Raw genomic sequence first — 27,700 nt, forward strand, 5'->3', positions numbered from 1 at the left:
TGAAGATTGTAACTACAGAAAAAGAAAAATAAATAAGTGAGTTCATATTCGATTTTTTTTTTTTTGTGATCCGCTTGAAGATAAAATAGTATATAATCATTCAGAGTAGAAGCTCTTCGCCCAGTTGTCGACCTCAACTGCGTTTCGGTTTTCAATCTCTGGGCTTGGCACAAAAAGAGACACTTCTACTCTTAATGATATACTTAATATACTATTATTATAGCGGAAAAAGAATTGCATGGAATGATACACAATTATAAAATTTTATAAAATCGATCAATTTTTTTTAATAGGAATAATTTCATTACATATTAAATATTTCGTGTAATTATTGATAAATAAATCGTGAGAAATGCTTCAAATGCCCTTAGGACCTTACATTCAACTCGCTCGAGCCGCCTGTGGATATTTCAACTCCTTGGATTTGAAGTGTTGCAAGTAGGGCTACAAAAAAAAAACCACTTCAACTTCAACTGTTTCTATAGAGATACACAAAAGGGCGATTTTCGATCGCTTGAAGATAATATCGGGCCTTCAAATAAATATATATTTAGAGTAGGCGTAGGTGATATTCTAATTCTGTTAACAGTGTAAAGATAATTTTTGTAGGTAACCAATTATTCTCTGGAGTTACACAGGTTGCATAGTAAGCTTTTTCCCAATTTAATATTGTCATATTCTGTGGAGGGAGAATAGGGAGAATGCACTACAAAAATTGAAAATATTTTCTAACCTAATATTATTTCGTTAAATGTCAGACGATTCTTGTGTCATTTTCTACGCTGGAAAAATGTTGCAAACAATTGAATTTCCATAGGTTGCTCTAAATATAAATTTATTTGAAGGCCCGTTAGTATATTATGTTATGAGGAGCAAAAATGAAGTTTTATATGCTGCGGCTGGTAGATTGGATGCCGAACGCAGTCAGGCAGACAAACCAGCCAAAGCACATAAAACCATTTTGGCTCCGAATAACATATACTAATTTTTCTTCAAACCTTCCTAACAAATTGTTAAGAAACCAGGTAGGAATTTCAAATGATTTAGCAAGTTTACTTTACTGCCGCTCATCAGCGGAGATAATAACTTCACGGACGCCCTCAGCGGAGATAATAACTTCACGGACGCTCCTCAGCGGAGATAATAACTTCACGGACACTGGTCAGCTCATTAGATGCCATGACAATGAAGTGACACTTTAGCATTATCAATGCAGCAGTGCAATGTCATATTACGGACGTTTGAAGAAAAACATTTTTTTGTCTAGAATTCATGACCCTGAGGCGAATTCGTTTAAAATTATCAGAAAGAGAAGAAAAATGTGGGGTTGTCATTTGAAAAAATTGGTGATGATGTCATTGCGCAAAAACCAATGACGTTAAAGCAAATTGCACGTCACAGTATTTTTCGAAATAAAATCGACCTGTCCGAGCGATTTTTTAAAAACATCACATGAATTTTATTTCAAACTTTAAGTTCACACTGTATAGTTATAGTTACTTAAGATAGGTTCTACAAAATTGTAACTTTCATATTAGAAAAAAATTCACAAAATTTTAAACTCATTTACAATTCCCTTATAGTGTGTTTATTTCAGATAACATTAGTACAAGTAGCACCACTTTTACAAGAACCATTAAGGTAATTTTGTCACATTATCACATTTTAGGAAGTGTAGACTGACATTTTTTCTTAATCGTACACACATTATAACATTTTAGGAAGTGTAAACTGAATTTTTTTCTTAATCGTACACACATTACATCTTAACATTCACTAACCATTTACTGATAAAAATACATAAACAAACATAACTCAGAACTCATGAGTGAATCACAGTATCCTTTCTACAAAGTTTCACACTATCAAATCGTCTACATGTAAAAAATTTCTAGTCTTTATATGCATAACTGATATTACTTATTTTTTATTACCTACTTATCACCGAATTGGTATTCCGAATGCAATTTTAATAAAACTTTCACAACTCGAACGCATCTAATGCGGAATACAAATTTTATTTACGTCCGAACTCAACGGAACGTCGCGTCGTGTCTAAATAAGCTTTTAATTTTTTCTCGCCCATCCAAACCTCGAGGTAACAGGATGCAACATTGTTTGTCTTCGCGGCAAGAGGTCGAATGCAGTTCTGCACAGAGCGATCGCCGCGTTGCAATCTTTTCGGACTGATTCCACCTTTTTGCTTGTGGCAAAAGTGGGTTTTGCTATGATTTTTAATTCCGTGACGTCTGGGACCGGTCGTGCTAGATGAAAAAAATTCCAGCCTCCTTTTAAGTCAAATCTTCCTTCGCTGCGGCGAAAAACTTCCTCCCGAAAGCGTCGAAACTGAAACTGATCGAAAGGAATCTACCGATCGATGGACAAAAACTGGCTCCTCAGTTTCGGCAAACTTTCATCTCTGCAAAACACCCCGGCCGCTTCCTGCCCCCGTTCCGGACCGCCACCGGAACAAATTCGCCGAAAGTGAAACGTTCTTGCCGGAAAACGGCCCTGTGGTCCTTCGCGTTGCGAATACTTGATCAGACGGCCAGCTTGGCAAGTGGACCGTCGTTCTAGATTTTGCTCGAAGGCCTACTTTCTTCTTTTGCTGATATACACAATGAGCTGTTATTACGACGACCGGAGTTCCGGAGTCGGTGCGCTCCGGTGTCCGACCCGATCATTAAACCCAAACTCTATATTAGTCTAACAGTGTCAAAATATCGAGAGCGCGATTTTTTTGGGACGCTTTTCCACCACCGGAAGCTCCGACTGCCAAGGACGATACCGATGCACTTTCCTGGCGAACATGTGGACTGCGCCGAGCTGCGTTTCACTCCTTCGACTTGTTCAATTGAAACTAATTATTTTAACGATGACAGCAGCAGGACGACGTTTCCCTGATTTCTAGCGGCACTCGGGCCGTATTTCGTCGACGAAAAGCGAATTGACAATGGCACGTGTGAAAGTCTTCGTCGACGAGGATTTTCGTTGGTTGATGGCGCGTGCCGTTTTTCTTTGGTAGGGAACCCCACTGCACCAGAAGCATTCTCGAACTTTGATATACGGCAACTGTCATCATCCAGTTCGCTGATCGCGATTGGACGGTGTGCACTCTTCGTCTTGAACGGCGCGTCAAGATAGCGAAGATAAAGATAGTGAAGATTCGCAGTGAGTGACGAGCCCCAGAGTTTCCGGCAAAAGGGATTCTAGTGATTTTTAGTGATATTTAGTAGAGGTAATGATTAATTCCTGAAGTACGTTCTTCCGTCAGTGACCGCTCTATTTTTTTACTTCACGCTCAAAGAAGTATTCATTGTTTATGTCCTCTCTTTCATGGCACATTACGCACAACTGAAAAGTAGAAAATTATGTCAGTGTGCGTGTGCGATTACGGATGCTGCATTTGTTTGACAGAAGGATCGTCTCAGAATTATTTGGAAAATGCAGAGCTATCAGAATTGAAGAAGCAAATTCGATATAAACTACATGTTTTTATAATTGTTTGCTTAAACCTCGAAAATAGTTATTTTTATATTAAGTGCGCGAAGAGAGTGTTTTTTGTGCATGAAAAGGTCTTTTTCTATAATTGATTCAAAAAATTGAAATTAAAAATTCAAATTTTTGAAGGAGCTCTGAAGTTTCAATGCAGTGACCATGTTGCTAGGTAACTAATAAAAAACAGTGCGTGAAATGAAAAACAGAAATAGTCGTATGCGTGAAATTGCATTTCACACACTGTTTTGTATGGTTTCTATGGTTTCGATCTTACTAACAATGCAAAAAAATACGCTTCAGAAAATGACCCACTTCAGGCACAGATAACTATGCGTGAATTTCAATTTTGTGAATCAATTATAGAAAAAAATAATTCGTTGCCTAAATCTCACGACATTGTGGTCTTAAAAACTATTGGTTTTGCTAATTATACAGTGTGGAATAAAATGATTTACATCTAGTTACCTTTGGAATTTTTGCACATGTAAATTTTCCTGTACCGCTCTACTTTTTTTTGAAGTGACGAACTATTAGTTCTGTCAATAAATGTCATCAATCGAATTGACAATTGTTACAATTTACTAAATTGAATTAACAAACGTAGGTGGCCACTTTCAACACTAGCTGTGACTTGCTTTTGTTGCTCCTTTTTAATTTCAATCTCTACTTTGCATTCATATCATCCCTTCGCAATAAATCACATTTGGAATTTTGGAATATTTTGAGGTTAGGCTTTCTTTTTTTTTGTAGAGCGGCATTTTGTATTTTTACAAGGGTAATGCAAAGGCAACTAGATGTAAATCATTTTATTCCACACTGTAGAATATTTAGCCATTATGAAAAACGTGTTTATGATTTGAGTTGTCTTTCCACTGTGAGTGGTAAAGTGTATCATGATTCATGAGTGGGATTAATTAACGAAAGTGTATCTCATTTGAAAGTTTTGGAACTGAAAAAATTATTACCCAGCCTGATCATAAAACTTTAATATATAACCATTAACAAACATTTAAACAGTTTGTTTTACTTTTAATTGGTTAATGTGTCAGATGAGTTAGAAATCTGCTTCGTGACATTTTTTAATTCCAAATTGATCAGGAAATATTTGTTTTGTTTATAAAATCACGTTCGTAATATGTGTGGTCGATTGAAAACGATGCTATTTTTTTAAAGAGGGCGCTGTATACACTTTTAAGGTTTGCAACCTGTTGAATAAAAAAATTAGAAATCATTTTGACGCAACGTCAGGATCGTGAAGGGATAAAACAATTACTTTTATTTATTTTCTATTTTTTAGAAATTTATAGAAATTGTTGGAATAATTTGGACAAAATTTGCTTGTAACAATATACGTAATTCAAATAATTCACATTTCTCCTTTAAATAAAATTGTGACCAACACATAACCTTGTGGAGGCAAGTGATTGACTAATTATTTTATTAGATATTTATTAATGTAGAACTTGATAAAAAAATGAGAGGTATAAACATAAGGAAGATTTTGTTTAAAGTATAATATAATAATACATAGGTAATACATAAATTTCCGATGTGTCAATTTTACATTTTTATAGAATATTTAGGTTAGCAATACTTGGTCACGAATAAGATGATTTACATAAAAAAGTTTAAGATTTATATTCTTATATGACAGAAATGTATTTATTTATAACTTATCGTTTATCCCAAGCAGTGAGCCATCCATGCTTGTGAAATTTTCAATCTATCAAAAATTTTGCTTTTACTACTGTAACACCCTGTTTACAAGAAATGGAACAGAACAAATCAACAAACTATATATGTATATTATTTATTTTTTAATATACGAAAAAAACATACCAAGTTATATGCTAAACACGTATGAGTTGAAAGGTTTTACCAGAAAAAACATTTGAGAAAAGAATTAGCAGTGTAACCATTTTTTTATTTTCAAACAATTTTCTTTCCGTAATAACAACATTAAATTATTTATTAGGTAGTTATTATTAATTTTTAAATAAATACCTAAAAATAAAAATAAAAACTTTAATGAAAACATTTATGGTTAAGAGCAGCAAGTGGTGAATGGTTAATAAATAAAATCTAGTAATAAAGCCTATAAAATAGCTAATTACAGTTCACCTTGTTAAATGAAACGTTTTTCTATTTAATTTTTTTTACAAAAAAGCATTACAAATTGATTTAAAATGTGGAATAAATTAGCCATCAAAATGTACACCCGCCTATGGGTAAGGGTGAAACATTTCTGTTGTGATAGAAACGGAGCCTTGTCAAAAAAGTTACATTGTTATAGGAAAAATTAAATCATTAAATTTAAAATTCTTGTGGTTACACAAAAATAGAGACACAATCTATTTTAATTATCACACAAAACGACTCGTTTGGTAAAAATTGGGGGGCAAAAAATCTTGAAAAACTTTTGCGAATTTTGCAAATTGTTAAAGAGAAAGGTTTCATAAATTGGCGAGTTCTTCCACTGGTTAAAATTAACGCACGTATTTCAGATACACCTTGTATAGTGTATCAATCTACAAACTTTAAATTTGTCGTGTGGGTATCTTTTTATTGAATTTAATTTTCTCGTTGATTTGACAAACTGTAACAATAAATATTCTAATCTCCATATGTATCAATTTTTTTATTAATAATGATTTAAAAATTCTCATTTGTGATTCTCTATCCAATATGCTAACAGATTTCTGTACAAGATCTATTGGCAGCTTTTTTATTAAAAAATACTTAACGTAAAAAATATTTTTTAACGAACGTTTAACAAGGTGCGTTAAAACACAATCATAAAAGATAAAATATTGATCGACAATATCAGCGCGTAATAATAACTTTTTACTCTAATGAACGTTAACAAAGCATGAAGAAATAAAATTTAATAAGAATCCTCAGGCTGCCTTTAGATGTGATCCCACAGTTATTGAAAATCAGAATTGAGTAATTTGGAAAAATACTTAATGGTCTGCTAACTATGTCTAGTTAATATATATCTTGTTAACTGGCATAGTTATCAGTTAAAACTCGGGTTATCTGAATTATCGGACCGTGCATAACCAGGCTGAGAACTATACAAGCAAGATATGATTATTATTTTGTTTTTCTAAAAGTTTTTAAACAGTTACCATTGTATCCCAAATTTTGCGTAAATTAAACAAAACAAAAAAATTATTCTGAATTCTAGACTTTGTCTTATTTCTGGAAAAAAATAATTTTAAATAAAATGACAAACTTAATGGACTATTGTGTGATCTACATAATGATAGCACAACTTTGTTCGTTATTTTCAAACTAGACCAACATTTACATTTGTATTTTTCGTTACGTTTCAAATTTGCACTAGCGATTCCGTTTGTAAATAGATATTTTGTGTCGGCAAACATTCGTCTTTGTGTTGACCTAGAATGTGTTTTATTACTTATTCAGTGACATCACAAAATTTAGATTTTTTCACATTTTTCTTACAATAATTCTGACTACTTCCTTCAAAAAATTTCATCGAATCAGATCGCTGCCAAATTTGAATTGAAAAATAACAGCGGTAATTAATTCATCAGTGTGTTAGTGTTTACTGTCAAATGCTTGTCATTGGCAGCGATCTTATTGAACTAAGATTTTCGAAAGGCAAGAATAAAAAATGTTGCAGAAAATGTATTAAATGCATGCCAGTTAAAAATTTTAATTTAATTAAATTGTTAGTGCAAAGGTAGTTTACCATTTATTGCCTCTGGCATAGAATCAAAAGACAAGACAAAATTAAAACAATTTTATTTTTCAACCTAAAACACTAATTTAGTCAATATAGTGATAGTAATGTGTTTGGATGCTTTAAGAGTAAATCTTTTGTTTCCTCCTAGCAGGGAATTAATAGTACTCACTGGGGGCTAGATATGGCCAATAAGCAGGTCATTCCAAGGTTTTGTCCTGGTGGAACACATCCTCTAGCCCTATTTTCTCCTTCTTTCTTTCTCCATATTATTACGTACCTTGGAAATTCATTTGGTACAATTTTGTCACCCAGACGGTAAACAGTCAATAAAAAAAAATCCCATCTAAAAAACTGTTGCCATAACTTTGGAGTCCGAAATGATGATGTCTCAATTTTGTCTTTTGTTTCAATTCATTACAACAAATCTTTCTACCTGACTTGACCTTAGACGGCTATTGTCCAATGCACTTATAAACTTAACATTAACATACATATTTTCGGTAGTCTTCGATACACCTGTCAAATTTCACATCTGTTGCTGCAAGTAATAAATATTCAACGCTTTATACGTTAGGTACAATAAATATAATGAACCACTTGTATTTTCTATGTTAAGTCTTTATCTTAACATAGAAACTTACTTCGTAAAATTCTCATCTCCTAAAAAGAAAGAATCGAAAACAATTTTCTGCTGAGATGTCCTCATGTGCTTATTCTCTTGCAACAGCAGTATACAACTGATCAAAGTATATATCTGACATTACTGCAATTTTTATTATTATTTTAATAGCAAATGCCTCATTCAAATTATAATTTACTTCAAAGAAATACAGTAAGAAAATGTACAACTCGATTACATTACCGTCACGTGACGTAAATACGCGTAATAGAATGCACAAACTCATAACCTGCTTACTGATAATAAATTACTTACTTTCATTTCCTTCAGTAGTTGATGAGATCTTTAAAATGATGTTTTATGAAATAAAACAGATGAAACGGCAAGTACTTGTATACACTTCTTGCAAGCATTATAATGCCTCGAAGGCAGACAGATATAAATAGATCGTAAAGTAAAGAAAAAAATAGTTGATGAATCGGAAATGTTATGTTATAACACTCGATGCGTACAAAAAATGAATAATGTGTTACAAAGATAATAAAATTTTGCATTGGCGGAGTTACAAGAAAGTTAAAATAAAGATATGATCTTCAATTATGTAACACAAGAAGAAATGTGTTTCTTCTGCGCAATTCATGCCTAAAAACATAATATGTTATGAGAAAATTGTGAAACTGAATGTATGCTCACATCTTCCAAACAATAATTACCAAATTTGATGTGAGTGTACCCACTGACAAAATATTAAATTAATTTCACTAATTAATCGCGTAATTTGAAATCGAATTATTAAAAAATAAATTAAAAATTAAAGAATTTAAAAATAAAATCCTATGTTAATTGTTAGTTGGTATCGATGTCGTGTGTACCGAACTAGAGCAGGTATTTTGTCAAGAAGAAAATACAGTAGTGAACATTTATATCTATTAATTATAAAAACAAAACATTCATTAACTCCATCGTTTAAACAATTAAGTGGCGTCCTTGTTCGTGTCGGCAAGAGAAAGTCTTGTAGACGTAAAAATATTTAAATCTGGAGGAAAAATTAAGCGACACGAGTCCCTCAAGGCTAAAGACCCGAAAATTAGAAATCAGTTGACAGCAAAAGAAGGATGAAATTGGTCCAAAAAACACCCATAAATTCCGAACGGTTAAAAATATGACATCGCAATGAAAGTAAAAGGTTACCGATCGACTTAATTTTAAATAAAGTAAAACGAATTCAAGCAAGAAATGTGCATTTCAAACGACAACGAAGGTGGTAATTGGAAATGCAAAACAATTTTTTAAGCAACCTGTTGATTCACCGCTGGTTAGAAACTCGGGCAACGAAAATTAAATAATTAAAGAAATGAATTTGTTTATTAGAATATCTAGAGAGTGCATCAAGTTTTTGTCTGTGAAAGAAATTTTGTTAGTGTCTCTTCTGTAAACAGTAAATACAAAGACTTTTCGAAACAGAGTAATTGATTGCTAGTGAACACTAGTGAGCATCAATTAATTACTCTTAACAGACGGCCGTTACATCTGCACCGGTGATGCAACGAAGCGATCACTTAATTTATAAAAAAAAAAATCTGAACCAATTTAACAAAATTGCTTTTAATAGCTTCCTTTCGCACGGTTCTCAGCTGTTGTCAAATCAGGAAGAGTCCCAGTCCTGCGGCACACTTCCACATTTCCAATAAAGCCGTAATCGCACAAGTGGGAAAAAACGAAAGCGGCTCATTTCACAAAGAAAATTCCGCTCTTGTATAAGAGATTATAATAATTAGAAGAATTGATACCGATCGGTGGTGTGGCATAAATTCGCTTTTCTTCCACATTGCGCAACCGGCAGTTCACACGCGTGCGATGTGAAATTCGCGAGCGTTCCTCCAAGAATGATTGTCGGTTTTCGACTAAATTAATTGGGATCTAAGTTTTCCAACGAAAAAAGTTACACGGTAGCCAAACATCATGCACCGATTGCTAAGCGGGAGATCGCAAATTGCACTGCGTGCCGAGCGCTGTTAATGCGCACGAACTGGAATTTTAAATGGATTTAAAAAGTTGCAGTGTTTTTGATCGAACTGCTGTTATACTAAATTAGAGTGATTGCTGATGAGGACGGTTTTTGCGGCGGTAACGAAGCGGCGAGATGAAGGAATTCTGACACGGTTCACACAGGATTGTGATGAACTCGACTGGCAAATTAGCAGCGAAGGTGTTACGTGTGGACGAACAAACAAGAGCAAACTAGAGTGTTTAGCCGTGGAGCAAACTTATCTACGAGTAGTTTTGTTCAAAATTGTTAGGGATTTTTTTAAATCGGAGTTTAAGATGAAACAGTTTAAATTTCTTAAAATATCTCACTGAGCGGGACGAAAAATAGATACTAGGTACAAGGAAAATAGATAAACAAAAAATATAGAAGACAAGAACACCATGGTTCATAGGAGAAGTTAAATAAAAACGCCAAGAGAAGAACAAGGCCTACATGAAATACAGGTCGCTAAGAACAAATGATACTTATGAGGAATACCAGAAGATGAGATCAGAATGCCATGAACTACTAAGAAGAACAAAACACGAGTATTGGGAGAGTTTACAAAAAGAATGGAATCCTAGTTTTATGGACAACAGAAGCAGATTTGGATACTCATAAGGCAGCAGAGAAATGAAATGAAGGAGCTAACAGAGTATACAAATATTAAAAAAGAAATGTGGGTATCGTATCTAATAAACTTGTATAGAAGAGACACTGGAAATACGTTACTAGAAACTCCAGATATAACGGAAAACGATGATACACCGATAACTGAAGAAGAGGTAAAGAAAGCACTGGGTAAACTTAAGATAGGAAGTTACCAGGTGAAGACTAAATAGCGGTCGAATTGATTTGATATGGTGAGAAAGACATTACTGAACAGCTTCAACTTTTAATTAAGAAAATCATCAGACAAAGTAAGGTACTCGTACCAAGAGAATGGCGAAGAGGAACAACTATAGAGGAATTACTTTATTAAAGGCAACACTAAAACTGACAGCAAGAATTATAACACAAAAAATTACGGAGAGAAAACAGCTTCGGGTTGGATTGTATCAAAATGTTTTATATTGCCCTCCGGGCTTTCGGATTCCTGATTACAAACATAAACATAAAAATAACAATTTATTATTCTCCCCCACTCCTCTCGTTCTCTATTCTTTCTCTCCTCTTCCATTTCTCTTTCATCCATCTCCCTGCCGTCTTCGCTCCATATTTCTCCCCGTTCCCTTCTCTCCCTCTTTCTCATTTCGCCGCATGTGTTCGATCTTCTCACTGCCCTCGCGTCACCTCCTGCACCTTCTCTCTCTCTTCTTCTTCCGTCCCATTCCTGTTCTCTCTCTCCTCGTCCCCACCTCTGCATCTCGCCATCATTTTTCTCTCTTACACACACTCTCTCCTCTCTCTATTGTAATTCGATTCGCTTATTCTCTCTCTTCTCTCTTACTTATCTGTGTCTTTGTCCCTCTACCTTTTTCTTCACCTTCTCCTTATACATTTTCTCACCGGGTCGTCTTCTTCTTCTCTCCTTCTTCTAGAAAATTTTCTTCAGTTTCTCCTCTCTCTCATCCCATCTAAACCACTCCCCGTTTATCTGTATTTTCCTGTATCCTATTTTCACCCTTTTTCCTCTATTTCTCTCTTCTCTGGCCAACTCTCTTAACTTCTTTTGTGTTTCCCTTTCTTCTTTTGTCAAATCGTCATCTACTCGTATATACATCCTCTCATCTTCTTTTTCCTTTAACTTACTCTTATTTAGCATAATGTTCTTCTTCTGCTCCCAACTTTCTATTTTTGCCAACATCATCTTATGTTTATTTATTTTAAATGCTTCCTTTACATTCAATTTCACCTCTATCTCCGTTTCTAACCATTCTTCCACCCCCCTCTCTATATTTCCAGTTATTGCCCCTATTCCAGTTATTATAACATTATTCTTCCTCTCCTTCTTTTCTCTTTGTTCCCTCTTTTCCTCTATCATTTTCATCCTTTTTGTCCAATCTGCCTTCTCCACCTGCCCTTTTTCTTCTCTTCCTCTCATCTCCTCTCTCACTGTCACTAATTCTTTCCTTAGCTCCCCATTCTCCTCTCTTATTGCCGCTAATTCCTTTCTTAGTGTTTTGATCTCTTCTCTCATCTCTCTTTTAATTTTTAATTTCTAAAACTTTATCATTATTCACTCTTTTTTTGTCTATTAACTTGTAATATTCATCTAGATCTAGAACATAAATTCGATTCTGCTTGCGAATAAATCTTTATGGTGACCCAAAGTTCGTCTTTGTTAGCAAATTTAGCATTGAAGCTATTACAGCTGCCAGGTGTTGTGTACAAATTGATGAAATGTATCAAAAAGTGAGCAAGTTTCATTGGTGAAAAGAGGACCTGTTGTATGATAATGTTCGATTACATATTTCACAAAAACCACATCCATCATATTTGTCCGATTATTGTACATTGTCTTTTAAGCACCCACCAATCCTTGCAGTTTGTTTGTTTCTTACATTCTATTTTGATCTGCAATTATTTCCACTGCTAAACATTATTTGTTCAATGATTTTCTTATTTGTTGCTGATTTATATCGCATTGGGTGTTTTGATGGTACATGAGCATTTCCTTATTATATTATTCCATATTATATTTTCATACTGTCGAGTGGAACGAGAAAAACAGTCTTTACAGATTGTCTTTGCTTTCCACCATAATCACAGTGTCATCACCGCAACAGAGTATTTTAATTTCTCTCTTATCTATCATTTAATCAGAGACTGCACTCTTTGTTACTTCAATTTTTCGGTCCACTACAAACCAGAGATTTATGTATTTTTTGTATTTAGTTCTTGACTATTTTAGCGCATTTCATTCTGTAGTATTATTAGAAGAATCCTTTTAATTCAATAAACTATTGACAGACTTTTTGTTTATGTTATTTTATTCAAACTATTTATAATATTCATTTGTTTTTATAGCAACTGCTCACTAATTAATATCAAATATAAATTTAATATTACAACAGCCCCCCTTAAATTTATTTTTTCTTTATTCTATATTCTTAATGCCGGAATTTTCTAAGCAATAGTTATGTTTGAATTTTGATAGGGGCTTCGTTAAAAAATCGGCGACCATTTCACTCGTTTGTATGTATTTGATTTCTATTTCTTTTCTTTGCAATATTTCTCGTATAAAATGATGCCTGATATCTATGTGCTTGGTTCTGGAATGTTGAATTGGGTTTTGTGCGAGGCTCCTTGCACCTTGATTATCGTTCATTATTTGAATTTGTTTATCTATGTTCAACACCTCCTTTAAAAATCGTCGTAAATAGATGGCTTCTTTTGTTGCATCGGATAAAGCCATATATTCTGCTTCTGTACTTGAGAGTGCTACTGTTTGTTGCTTTCTTGCTTCCCAGCTGACAGAACAATTTGCAAAAATAAAAATATATCCTGTGTAAGATTTTCTGTCGTCAGGATTCGCTCCCCAGTCAGCATCTGCAAAACCAATTATATCTTCAACATTTTTTTCGTAAACTAATCCGTAGTCCCTAGTTCCTTTTAAATATCGTAGTACTCTTTTCGCAGCAATCCAGTGTTCCTTTCCAAAACACGTATTATATTGACTTAAACAGCTTACGGCATATGAAATATCTGGCCTTGTTGAAACTGATAAATACATGAGGGAACCAATTAAATTCTGATATGGACACCTTGTCATCTTTTCTTTTTCTTTTTCCGTTTTTGGACGCATTTCTTTTGACAGTTTAACATTTGGGTCCATGGGAGTTGAAACTTCTTTTGAATTTTCCATTCCAAAACGCTTTAATAAATCATCAACATATTTCTTCTGACTCATAGTAACTTTGTTTTTCTTTACGTTAAATTCAATTCCCAAACAATATTTTATCTGTCCCATATCTTTCATCTGGAAAATTTTCGCAAGATTTTCTTTCAGATTATTAATTTCTTCCATGCTGTTAGACGCTATTATTATATCATCTACATACACTGCTATTAAAACCATGTTTTCTTCGTTTCCTCTTCTTGTTTTTCTCATATAGATGCATTTGTCTGTGCTGAGCGGTCTTAAGTTCAACTTCTGTAGGTTCTCATCTAATTTTTTGTACCATTGACGACCTGACTGCTTCAATCCATATAATGCCTTTTTCAATAAACAAACTTTGTTTTTGAACAAGACTTCTTCTCCAATTTCATTTATTCCTTCAGGTAATTCCATGTAAATTTCCTCATCGATATCCCCATTCAGGTATGCTGTTACAAAATCCAACTGATGAACTATTAAATTGTATTGTGCTGCGATGGCCATTATTAGTCTTACAGAACATAATCTTGAAACAGGTGCAAAAGTTTCTTGGAAATCTATTCCTGGCAATTGGGCATAACCTTTTGCAACTAATCTTGCTTTTCGACGAGCGATCGTACCATCGGAATTAAATTTTGTTTTCAGAACCCATTTACAGCCTATTACTTTTCGATCACTTGGGCGATCAACTATTTCCCATGTTTTATTTTTCTTTAGAGAATTAAATTCATTTTTCATCGCTTCTCTCCATTCTTCGGATTCTTGTCGTAAAAATGCTTCTTTAATTGTTTTTGGATCTTCTTCAGTAATTTCATTTGTTCTTGAACCTTCTTTCTCCGTTATTTCTTCTTCACATGCTTGTACGTATAATTTCTTAGGTCTTCCTTTCTTTCCTGTATAAAGAAATTTTGGTCTTCCAGGTTTTCGCTTTTCTCTTGTTTCTACTTCTCTTCTTTCGTTGTAATTTTCTTGCAAGTTGTCTATTTCTGTTTGATCTTCTAATTGATTCTCATTATTACTAGCTTCACGTTCTGTTTCTTCATTTTCTGGTTGATTTTCTATTGATTCATTTTCATTTTCAAGTTTTCTATAATTGTTCAAATATATTTCAACTTCTTTTTCTTTCTTCATAATCTCTTCAGAAGTAAATTCTTCCTGCATCGGTTGTTCTTTTACTTCAAAATTATTTACAAATTTTACATCTCTTGTTGCATAAATTCTTTTAGAATCGGGGCACCACACTCGATACGCTCTTCTTTCTGTTGAATAACCCACGAAAATACATTTCTTACTTCTTGGATCAAATTTTCCTTTATTTGGAGTTTTATCTAACCTGTAACCTTTCGTTCCAAAAATTTGAAAGTGTTTCACGCTAAAATCCTTTCCCGTCCATAATTTGTGCGGTGTTTGTCCATTTATACTTCTAGATGGACATCTATTTCTTAAATAATTTGCTGTAGAAATTGCTTCTGCCCAAAATGAGGGCGACAATTGCGATTGTATCATCATACATCTTGCCATTTCTACTAAAGTGCGATTTCTTCGTTCTGCAACGCCATTTTGTTCTGGTGTATATGCCACCGTCATTTCATGTTTTATTCCATGTTTCTCCAAATAACTTTCAAGTTCATTACATAAGTACTCAGTTCCATTATCCGATCGAAGACATTTTATTCTTTTTCCTAGCTGATTTTCAACCATTGCCTTGTATTTAAAAAATGCACTGGCAGCTTCACTTTTCTTCTTGATAAAGTAAATTTCGCACCAACCTGACTTATCATCAATAAACGTAATAAAATATCTTGATCCACCAATCGAGTTTACTCTCATTGGTCCACATATATCGGTGTGAATTAATTCCAATAATGTTTCCTTTTTATGTGATTCATTTCTTGAAAAAGATTTTCTAGTTTGTTTTGCTTTCAAACAAATTGAACAATTTATTAAATGTTCATTGCATCCAATATTCAAACCATAAACTTCGTTACTTCTTGCAAGTTCTTTTAATTGTTGTTCATTAATATGTCCAAATTTTTCATGCCACTCTTGTATTTTTGTTCTTGAAATGTTCATACTTGCAGCTGCTGTCTCTCCCTTTTTGTCTAGAATTTCGCGAACATAGTAAAGATGATTTCTTTTTTGACCAATCATAATTTCTTTTCCATCTTTATCAAGGATGTAGACTTTGTTGTTTTCAAATATCACTGTTGAACCTTTATCTGTGATTTTTCCGACAGATAACAAATTTGAACGTAAATCAGGAACATACATGACATTATTCAAATTGACAGATCGTAAATTATTTTCATTTGACACTTTTATTTTCACATTTCCCGTTCCTCTTATTTTTGTGAAACTGTGATTTGCCAAATTTAGAACTTGATCATTTTGAGCGATGTTTTGAAATTGATCTTTTGATGAACACATGTGCGAAGACGCTCCTGAGTCCACACACCACCATTGGCTTTCTGATTTGGTTCTATTGATTTGAAGAACTGTTTCGGTAACTTCTGCCTTTTTCGAAATTTCATTTCTTGCTTTGGCTTTTGACCAACAATTTTCAGCTTTGTGTCCTATTTTCTTGCAATAATGACATTTAAATCTGAATGCTTCTTTGAAATTATTTTTTCTTAAATTTTCCTTTGATGATTTTGGTCCATCTTCTTTCTTATAACATTTTTTAATTAATAGAGCACCCGGAGAATTTTGATTTTCTCTACTTTTTCTTGCTTCATATTCTTCCGTAAGCTTTATTTTCAGTGTTTCTGGCTTCGGTAACTCATCACGAGATTCTATTGCGATCCGGAAATTTTCATATGAATCTGGAATGCTATACAGTAACAATATTGTTACGAGATCATCTACAATTTTTAGTTCCATTTCTTCTAATTTATCGATGATATTAAAGAAATTATTTAAGTGATTTTTCATCGTTTCTCCTTCATTCATTTTGGACATTATCAGTTGTTTTAACAACGTAGCTTTTCTTGCAGGACCTTTTGATTCATAAAGCTCCTTTAATTTTTTCCATATTCCATTTGAAGTTACACAATTTTTTATTTGCCTTAATTCATTGGGATTTATCGCTAAGATTAAATCTGCTCTTGCCTTTTTGTCGTTTTCTTCCCAAATCGTATTTTCTTCATTATTTGGTTTTTCAATAGATCCATTTACATATCCCCACATTTCGTTCTTTACGAGAACTGCCTCCATCTGAAGTTTCCATGTATCATAATTTTCTTTTCCTAGTGGTTCAATTCTTATTACATTTCCACTCATCTTCTTCTATTAAATATTCTTTCTTTTAATATTCTCCTGGGCCCATAACCCTTTGTAGTATTATTAGAAGAATCCTTTTAATTCAATAAACTATTGACAGACTTTTTGTTTATGTTATTTTATTCAAACTACGGGGTGATCAAATAGGACTGTTTAAGTTGGTAACACTGAATTGTATTTTAAATTGTATAACAGGAGTAACTTTCGGTTGTTGATGGCTTGTCGTTGTTAATGCTATACCTACATCAGATATTTGTCAAATAAACCAACAAAACATACCCGGTTGCAGTGTTATAAATAACCGAAATATAAAATTTTCTTAATTGTACTGCCAACTTTAACAGTCCTTTTTGATCACCCGGTATTTATAATATTCATTTGTTTTTATAGCAACTGCTCACTAATTAATATCAAATATAAATTTAATATTACAACACATTCATATGCTCGTATGTTGTTCAGTGTATTGATCCTACTTTATTTTTACCTTTTAGTTTCATGTCAGGACTGTAAAGCGGGTTATTTAAACATTCTACTCTTGAGTATATCACTATATCCATAAAATAACTTCCTTACAAAAAGAAAAAGAAAAGTTGAATTTGTGGAACAAACGTAATTATGTTGAATATTCAATAAGAAAATTCTTACTAATTCGAATTTAGGATATTTTGTTCTAAATCATGAGATTTTATTAAAAAAAGTGATCCTTCGATTCTGAAATTGTAAATTGTTTATAACAGCGCACGATCAAGATAAGAAATAAGAGCATCAGGACTCCTAATACACAATAATCATAGATAATCATGCCAATGATGAGGCACTTTTTCAGTGTTATTAATGTTATTATGCTCATTAAAGTATAAGCTGTCTTTAGTTTGAAAGTCTTCAAAATTGTTTTGATTAAATAATTTGGTACTCAGAGGTATCGGATACGGGGTTCTTAGGCAGAAGTGTGGGAAATTTACCGCAACAACATGTAGGTTATTTTCGCTATATCGAAACCTGCACATTCTTCAGTTGACTTGAACTGACCGAGAAAAAATTAAATGAAAAAAAAACGTCATTTAGTTAGCATTGTACAAAATAACTTTGAACTGTCTAATTCAACTTTTAATGTTTAATAAGTTCTTTGACGGTAAAATAAACAACAATGGACTCCTCATCGGAATTATTTTGCCATAACAATCATTTTTCAATTTTATCTACTACGGTTTGTTGCCTAAAGTAGTTTAATTAAATTTCAACATCCATAATTTTCAATAAATTAAAAGCTGTTTACTTGAAATTTTTTATATTAACAGATTTTTGTTCCTGTAACAGGATCTAAGAAAACTCATTTTTATTTACATTAATTATATTATATTATTTGACAGCATATTCGTAATTACTGCAATTTAAACGCGTTTTATAGTATGACGAATAATTGAAATGTGTTGTTCACGTCTGATGCAAAAGTAATTGAACAAAATGATGTATCTTCAAAACACAAATTTTCATTATTAGTTTTAGAACTTAAGTACCTAGGTACATATATCAGTTCTTTGTCTGTAATATCTCCACAGGGATTCCGCGAAGGATTTGAGAAATCTTGTCAGCTTTTGCAATTAAAATAAAAAGAAAAAAGCTTAAGATCTAAGAATCTTGAGTTAAGTCTTGATTTTGTGCCTCCTCTCACTTAGATACAAAAGAATTTAAATGCCAAAAAGCATTGTGTTACAACAGTACACAGTGCTACTTCCAATTTAGAAAAGATAGAGCAGATTTAAAAAAGGAAGATATAATTTATTGTTAATCATTATACAGGGTTATTATAAATGATTGTAGTCGAAGCAGGCCATGCCCATGTTATGAAATTTTTGCCGCTTTCGTGTGAACTGTCAATTTTTGTCGCTGTCACTGTGATTTTTTAGATGAAAAATGCGGTGATGAGAATTTTATTTATTTATTTTTTTTTTTAAATTAACGATTGAATCCAAAAATATTGAGTTGTTTTGCAATCAATTCTAAAAATATTGAGTTGTTTTGCACCCAATTTAACTCCTGTGTGTGAACGATGTGTCCTCACTTATTTACATAATTTTGATGTTTTTTATTCTGAGCTGCAACCATAAATTTCACATTCAGTTTTTACGCCTACTTGGACTACAATCATTTATAATAACCCTGTAGTTAAAACTGGCAACAAAATTTATGTTTCTGTCACGAATCTTAACCTAAAATTGGAAATAACAAGCTAATTTTAGAAGTCCACATTTGCACTAGCAAAACTGTAACTGTCAGATCTCCATAAACAACTCTTATCCAAAAACATCCTGATTAGATTACAGATGAAGAATGATGTCAGCTGACTGTAAAAATGTCTCCTCTAAATACATAGGTAATAATTTGAAGTATCCCACACTTCTTATTACACTTGTATAAGGTCGTACATTAGAAGACTGCTAATGCGTTATCCTATTTAAATATGTAATTCTAAAAGGAGACTAATTAAATAGGCATTAACAACTCTTTAAATTAATTATCTGCGAGTAGAAGAATCTTTGGATGATCAAGAGCGATTTTAATTCCATTGATGCAATTTAAAAATAATAACGGACCCAACTGATACTCCTGAGATTTATATCTTTCGGAACAAGTATTAAAACTGAAACATTACTTATAAATGTTTACGAAATAAAAATCAAGCAGAAGTAGATGGAAAGAATTGTTAACAATAATTTCAGCGTTACAAGTAACCGGAACATTTTCAATTTTCATGAACATAGAGAATTAAAAAATATAATTAAAAAGAGAATGTCCGCATTAGAAAAAATGAATTACATATTATTGCAATGTATTCTGTTTTTGCACCGGATTTAATCGAAATTAGGCCTATTTTTAAAGCCTAGCCTCAGGTCTCATATTTTACGAAGATTTCCTTTTTGCTATTGTATGTAATTAATTTACAATCATCAATCATCGGTAATACCGGATCCATTTCTTTGACTATATTTTTATTAAAATTTTGATTAATCGATCTGTCGGCTTTACCTTAGAGGTTGAAACGCTCCTACCTTGTACAACACCAAAAAAGAAATTAACAAAGATTCTGTGTTATACGAGTACCTATATCTAGTAGTAGTAAACATATAATTTGAAACTAAATGCTAAATGTTTAAAAAATCATTTTGAGAACAACTTAATAACAAATATTTTAAAACATCGGCAATATCCACATATTAGATACGTGACAAAAGTTTTTTTTCATCAGTGTGAAATATGTAATTAAAAATGATTTAAAGAAAATAAGTTGCAATACATTTACTAATATTTCGTTTAACCTTGGCCAATTTTTTCTTCATCTACGTTTCCCAATTATCTTTGACATTTATTATTTTGTCAGCTCACTTAAGTTATGTGTTATTTGTGTCAGTATTTTTTTTTAGATCAAACAGTAAATATGTTAATACCAGTTCTGGCTATGGGGGTACTCGTTTAAATTCTTTTTTAAAATCCCAAAAAATTTGTCTTTTTTTTTATTAAAAAAACTACGAAAATTTTGCAACATTTTACTGCTTTTAAAAATAATACTATAATGATTGACTAGTCTAGTAAAACATTTTTGTTGTCGGAAAATTGAAAATATGTATATCAAGAATTTAGCTAAATTTCACTCAATTTCAGCTTCTTTGAAAATCACTGGAATTTTTTGTTAAATCTCAATATTTAGCCCTCTTTAGCACTACCTACACTTATAATTAGGCATTTATTTAAAAAAATGAAATACATTTACAGTCGGGAAATCCCTGAAAAGAACAGAATTTATTTCCTTTCTACCTCTATCACTTTAAAATACATTAAGGTCTGGTTTATAAAAGCTCAATTAAATCTCTAATCGGGATTAAATATTTAATCCGATGTTAAAATGCCTTGCACCAAACCTCTGATTAAATATGTGCTTAGCTTAATTTCAATTAAATTATTATACCTATAGACCGACTTTGAAAGTTACACCTACAATATCCTATGTCAAACATGACGACAAAAACAAATTCAAAACAAAAAAAATATATTTCCTCCACCTTTAAATTCTGTAAATCAACTTCAATTTCATAAGAACAAGATTCGATGAAGTATTTAAATTTGGAAATTTGCCGACCTGAGGTGAAATAAGACAGTCGCATTCCGCATTCGACGGAGTATGAGTACCTACATCAATTATTCTAAACTTGGTGGATATTATTTCATCTGTTAACGATGGAGGTTTTCTAATTTTGATCTGCCAAGCCAAGTCTTCAGGCTGAACTTGGTTGAATCCATCTCGACGTACGTAAAAAACTTTCCAAGTGCACTTTAATTGGCAAGATTCTCGCAATCCAAAAACATACAAGGCGTTTAAAGAATTGCTGCGCTTCTTCGAAACGAGCGGCCATTTCCACCGGGTCGTCGCTTGAGCACACCACGTGTTTAAACACCGGTTCTCCTAAAACAAACAAAAACTAATTTAATCATATTCATATGGAGACAGGTATGTACGAGTATACACATACAATGTACAGATCATTATAAAGTAAATGATGAGAAGTTTGAGGAAGAAGAAGAATTTGAATCATGTATTACAAAAAATGGCTATGATCTTACCTAATTGTAGGGTTTAGCAACACAAGAGACCAGAGACCAAGTTGAATTTACCCAACGAAGATATAAAAAATACGAATATATGTAGGTATATTATTAGATAATTAACAAATGAGAAATGTGTAAAATAATCCAAAATGTGTCCTTAGATCCAAATTTTTCCTCTTGATTGATTTTTCACATTGACATTATCTGTTGTCTCCAGGGTTGTTGCATTATTAAATACATTAGTAGTTTTTTCCTAACATTTAAATCGAAAAGAAATGGACCTAATTTATTAGCTGTCATTGAAACAATTTCCGCATGCGGAGCACTAGTCGCTTTCAGAGATGCTGTCCGCTGTCCGCATTTGTATAAAAAAAGATCTTGAAGAGATTGAAAATTTAAATTTGTAGAAACAACAATTTGTCTTAATTTTTTTTGGAATATTTAAAGGAAAGGGAAAATATTCATAACGAAACAGGATGCGCCGTGCTGTATTCTAATTTCAAAAAGGGCTAAAATATTGAGATTTATTTAAATAATTGTAATGATTTTCAAAGAAGCTGAAATTAAGTAAAATCTAGGAAAATTCTTATAATATTTTTCATTTTCTTGGATTTTCTGAACCGGTGGAATATTTAGATAAAAAATGTTTAAAACATTTCCCACCTGGATTTTAATGTTTTACTAGACTATAGTTGACTCAAGTTGCAAAAAACTACTTGTCATTTGCAACAGCATTTTTTTCATATTTTTGAACCAAATAAAGGCACAAAGGGACCAGAAAATCATAGTTTCGGTTGAATATTTTCCATATAAGTACAGTTTTAAAGTAATTTCAAATGTCTAATGCCATAAAAGTGCTGTTGCAAATGCAAAGTGGTTTTTTGCAACTTGAGTCAACTTTAGTCAATTATTTATTATACATACAGTTGGCTTCAAAAAAAAAACTGGAAATTTATGTCAGTTTGTGTCTGTTTGACAGTAGTATTTCTGACACATAAGTACAGTTTTTTAACCTAAATTCTAAAAGGTCGTTTCAAACTATAAAAATTTAATAAAATCTGACAGAACTTTTCTGACAGTTCCCGTTTTTTTTGAAGCTAACCGTAGATTATCATTTTTAAAAGAGATGGAAATTAAACAAAATGTTGCAAAATTCCTGTATTTTTTAATTAAAAAGGTGCTAATTTTTTGGTGATTTTAAAAAGAATCTAAATGAGTACAATTGCGGCCACGGAATTTTGGCCGTCACTTTCATGTCAATATGGTCCATGCTTTATTGTCATTATGACTTTTGGAATTGACATCCAAAAATTTGTCAATGTCATACCTACTTCATTTAAATTGTTGCAAACATGCTACCAATACCCTATTTTAATAAAGTGAAGATAGTATCCCTGTTTCAAGATTACACGTAATGAGGAAGCGCGTTTTCTTGTAAATCAGTTATCATCAAAATGACAAGTCTTGTAATAGCAGAAAGTGAGCTTACGAATACTTAATGGCCACTTTACATCTCAACTCAATGGAATGACAAGTGACGGCCAAAATTCCGTGGCCGTAATTGTACCCCCATAGCCAGAATTGGTGTTAGCATATCTACTTCAAACAAAACCCAAATGAAAATACAGAAAGAATATATGTATGTATGTAGATAATAGCGAACAGCTAGGAAAGTTATCGCTGTGACAAAATGTGACAAAAAATTAAATTATAGTCTTCAAAAATGTTAACAAGCCGAGTGGCAGAGTACTAGGTCACTCCGAAGGATATCCACCCCCTTCTAATTTCTTATGTAACACATTATAGATTTCCATGTTAATCAGAGTGTCGTATTATTAGACCAGCACCCGCAGTTATGCTTTCACAACGTCGTTTTCCTTGATTTATTTACGCGCGATGAGAAGAAAACCATTAAATTAATTCAGACCTGAAACACGAAAATGCAAAAATGTGTATACACTTTCGCGCTTTTTATTTAATCGGTTCCAACTAATTTACGAGAATTAAATGTAAATTATAATTACATCCATTTAACAAATTTCAACCAGTCCCAGTTTTTCTAATCGGTAGCAGACGACCATTTTACTACTCACTAACAAAATTTAGTACCACACATCAACTACTTGACATTTTTCGGTCGCGGAAAAATTGTTTCTTCAAAACGGACGTTGTCGATCGATAAACGACTTGCATTGTATGTAAGTACGAGTAGTACCAGTTATGATGGATTGGAGGAGGCAACGAAAGCGTAAAAATAAAAATCCTGTATACACGAATTTAATACAATGGGATTTGTTAAGAAACACGAATTGCATAATATGCAAATCAAACAAATAAAGGAGGAAACGTCGATGGTAGTACCGTGTCAACCTTGAACCGGCGACGATAGCCATCAAACGTTCAAAGATTTCGCTTCCGCAGTAATTACCGAAGGTGTAGAAATCACTGAATTATCTTTTGCCGATTTAAGAGAGTCCTTTAATCACGTAATCCCTTTTGCAGGTATTGCTGGTCTTCCCACAATTTCTTTGATTGTGTGAAACTACACCTAAATTAAACTAGTTCAATAGCAATAGAACAACAACAATAAGCAATTGTGTGCGGTTCAATTCGTCCAGTACTGTTTGAAAGTTAGTACTCAATTAATATTTCTTTAATGTATGTAAACAACTCCACCGTGCAGCTATTTGGAGCTGACAAGTCGAGAATAGCAATACCAGCATGATGAATAAGAAATTTTCTTGTCTTTGCAGGTACCACTCGAAGATGCCACCAGTGAGATGGAAACTATTGGCAGGTGAGATTTCAAAACGTCAAAACAATACACGAGAACCATGATTATGTGGCCCAATAACGGAGAAATTTTTGCCGGTCGATTAAAATCACAATCGACAGCAAAACGCATTAGAAAAGAAAGTATTTAGAATACAATTGGGACATCTGTCAACAAGTGTTCAAGATGCCTGTTATTATCGCGAGGTCTACAAATCCGTATTATTTTGTCGAATTTGTCAGAGTTTGGTCTTAATCAGGGCGGAAACAATCACGAGGTTCTGCCGCGGCCAGAATTCTTAAGATCGTCCCTCCTTTTCCGATCCGAATCCGTTCGTCAATTTAATTTATCTTGTTTGCGTTAATCGAACCTTTCTCCTTTTCCTGTCGTCCATTAAATTAAAATCAGAATTGAGATTGCCTAATCGCGATGTGTCCGCATGTGTCAATAATCGTTTTTTAATTGAATTTTTTAGCGATGTGTTTGGTGCAACTGCTGTCTCACACAGATGCCCAGATCAGACAGGTGCGTATTTGTGAAATTCATTTTCGTTTTCTATTCTTCTCGGTGTTTTCTCTAGGATACCATATCGTCAGATGGATGGCGGCCGATCATCGGGACCCGTAAACCCAGCTATTACACTCCGGACAGCAGCGACATTTACAAGTACGATGTCGTGTCGACTTTGTCGCCCACCATGACGGCTCTGCCCCCGACTGCATCGGTGGGGCCGTCGAAGAGACCGCCGCCGTTTCGTGGCTCGCCCAAACCCCCGCATTCTCCGGGTAAGCATGATGCGGCATAAGTTCCAGCAAAGAAAAAGCGAAATTATGGCTTCGTAAACAAAAATGATGACAATTACAAAAATCAATAAGTAGTAAAGCACGACATGAATGAAGATTAAAAACTGTTTCTTTGTTATTCTTGTCATATTTAACGTTAGGCACGAATGTAACAGGTACCGTGCGTTCAGAAAAATTCGGAATTAGAGTAGGCTGTGATTTTATTATGAAGTTGGCAACATGCAATTTTTAGACAGCAAAAACTATTGACAACTGTCAGCGCCAAACCGCATTTACTATTCTGTGGCCAAACAGTTTACCAACCCTTAATAGACAAAATATGTAAATCATAGCCTACTCTAATTCAGAATTTATTTGAAGACATAGTACTAGACTTGTCGCGTAAAAGTACGTTATAGTTGCAAAGCTTTGTGGCCTTTGTGCCAGCAGGAATAATAATAATAGTAATAATAAATTCTTCTCGATGCGTTTACATTAATACCTTTTAGGTATTTTTGATTAATGATTGGAACAACGCTCGTTTTAAGAAAAATAGGTATTTAAAAACTTATTATGTAGGTATCCTATGGTGTGCACCCTTCCCTTCCAGCAATTTACTCGGGTTTTTATTTATTTTTAAGATCTGGTAACAGATCGGATCTTCGAAACCACAAATCACGAGTACATAGTTTTTGTTTCAATTTTATAAACTTGGTGTGAACAATTGTCTTGTTCTGTGGTCTAGGTCAAGGTTTTTCTTAAACTTCCTATGCAATTAATAATCATTAGCAACTACAATTAAATTCTTCCTTCCACTGTGATTTACTCTTAAAAGCTTTAGGTATGTTTTCAACAGCACTAATTGGTTCATTGTCAAATATTCAAATTAAAGTAAAAGGATTATTTGCACGGACAAATACTTTTTCCTACTGGTCCGAATTTGTATGTTTATTGATAATAATAACTGTAACGTTCATTTAAATTTAAATAATTACCAATGTGAACCAATTACTTTAACCGTTCCGTGAATTCATAAATATAGCATATCAAAACTTTGCATAAAAATTGATAAAAATTGGACATAATGAATTTATTTTATTTATAATTATTATTAATAAAAAATAATAATTTCCGCAAACTCTTCTAGCGCAACTTATTAACACAAATCAGAGAGGAAACAGTCAGCGACCAAAACTTGATACATCTTCCTTACGTTAGACTAATTTTTTATCACACGTCAAAAACAGTGATTCTGCAAACTAAATTAAAACTGTCAAAGCTTCCAATTCGAATCATTTTTTCATCAATCAATCATACTCGTACTTTCTACGAAGAGAATAATTGAGTTCAATAAATTTAAACGTCTATCATCACCATTCCGCTTATTTTTTCGATAGTATCAATAATGACTGTATGGCAAACGTAATGAATTTAAATTAAGTGTAGCCATCTAAATTTTGATTGATAGACAGGTTCAGTTTAATTAATTTTCAACATACATAAATGGTTATAAAAAATGCAAAGCCTTGAGGCCTCTCACACTTACTGGTAATTAATTCTTTGAATTAAGATGTTAATATCTAGATCTTAATTGTTACCTACTAATGGATAAAAAGTAGCAATTAATATTTTTGCATTACCATAAACTATATTGTGCAGAATAAATGAAATGCAGCGTAACTAGTCCACAGCATAAAATTTAAAAAATTAAATATAATGAAAGTAATATTTTAAGAGAAAATGGTATAACATTTGGGCCAATCAGATTTGACCATTTTTGACATCCAACAATCAAATCTTGTAATTACAGTAATTACATAAAATTCATGAAACTGCTTCCATCCATTAGTTTTGAACCACAGTATTTGGAGGAGTCTTACCTTCGATGGTTATATTGTTTCGTCAATTTCATCATGATTGTAACTTCTTAAAAAACCAAAAACTACTATTTGATGGCTCCTTTTAGCCATTATTACTACAATTTTTTGAATAAATTAGACACAACACTGATACAACAATGGAGTTCTTTATTTACCGAGTCACCTCTTGGTTTCCATAGTTACAAGCAAACTACCTACTTGATTTTTTAAAATACCTTAAATGTCAAACATAACATCCAATTTTTTAACCTAATCTATTTTGTGCTGGTGTTAATTTCCTGAACAACTTTACCTTCTGGATTGTCTCGTTCTTTTGTGCTGCAAGAACGAAACAGTCTAAGAAGGCAATTTTTTTTCTTATATTCGCCATCGACTCGTGGTGACTTTTGTATCAAACAGAACTCGACATCCAGACGGTAAATTTCCACAAATTAAAACCAGTACTTAATAAATAAATTATGGGCGAGTTTATACAAGCGAAATTAAATTAATCATGATCAAATGCGAGATTAACTGAACACGTGATCAGATTGAACCAATCGAAGTTTCGGATTCATGGATTAATCGTCCATTAAAATTTAATTCTAATTAAATATTTAATTCTTTTTCTATTTATAAACTGACCCGAAATGATTGTTATATTCGATTTAATTGTTTATTTATTGTTTTTATGGATGTTTTTCTTTGAGTGGTTGAGCAT

At 32.8% G+C, this 27,700-nt stretch overlaps 1 protein-coding gene and 1 long non-coding RNA gene across 3 annotated transcripts in view; one reads left to right on the forward strand and one right to left on the reverse strand.

Moving 5' to 3' along the window:
* The first annotated feature begins 3,068 nt into the window (after window positions 1-3,068).
* LOC138123598 (mucin-2-like) overlaps window positions 3,069-27,700 on the forward strand; it is a 28,609-nt gene continuing 3,977 nt past the window's right edge. The window contains exons 1-4 of one of the 2 annotated variants that reach the window (XM_069038360.1): window positions 3,069-3,238; window positions 24,319-24,362; window positions 24,814-24,863; window positions 24,919-25,123. In XM_069038360.1, the coding sequence (XP_068894461.1) occupies window positions 24,332-24,362; window positions 24,814-24,863; window positions 24,919-25,123 (286 nt within the window). In that variant the 5' untranslated portion in view covers window positions 3,069-3,238; window positions 24,319-24,331. Of the gene's footprint in view, window positions 3,239-24,175; window positions 24,196-24,318; window positions 24,363-24,813; window positions 24,864-24,918; window positions 25,124-27,700 lie in introns of those variants that run through there. The other variant, XM_069038361.1, reaches the window with a different exon arrangement.
* Window positions 20,995-27,143, reverse strand: LOC138123599 (uncharacterized). The gene is made up of 2 exons (XR_011156860.1): window positions 27,001-27,143; window positions 20,995-21,422 (listed from the first exon to the last, which is right to left on the reverse strand). It is a non-coding gene; the product is annotated as an uncharacterized lncRNA (long non-coding RNA).

The sequence above is a fragment of the Tenebrio molitor genome, chromosome 2 (genome assembly GCF_963966145.1).
Source record: "Tenebrio molitor chromosome 2, icTenMoli1.1, whole genome shotgun sequence".
NCBI classification, from domain to species: Eukaryota; Metazoa; Arthropoda; class Insecta; order Coleoptera; family Tenebrionidae; genus Tenebrio; species Tenebrio molitor.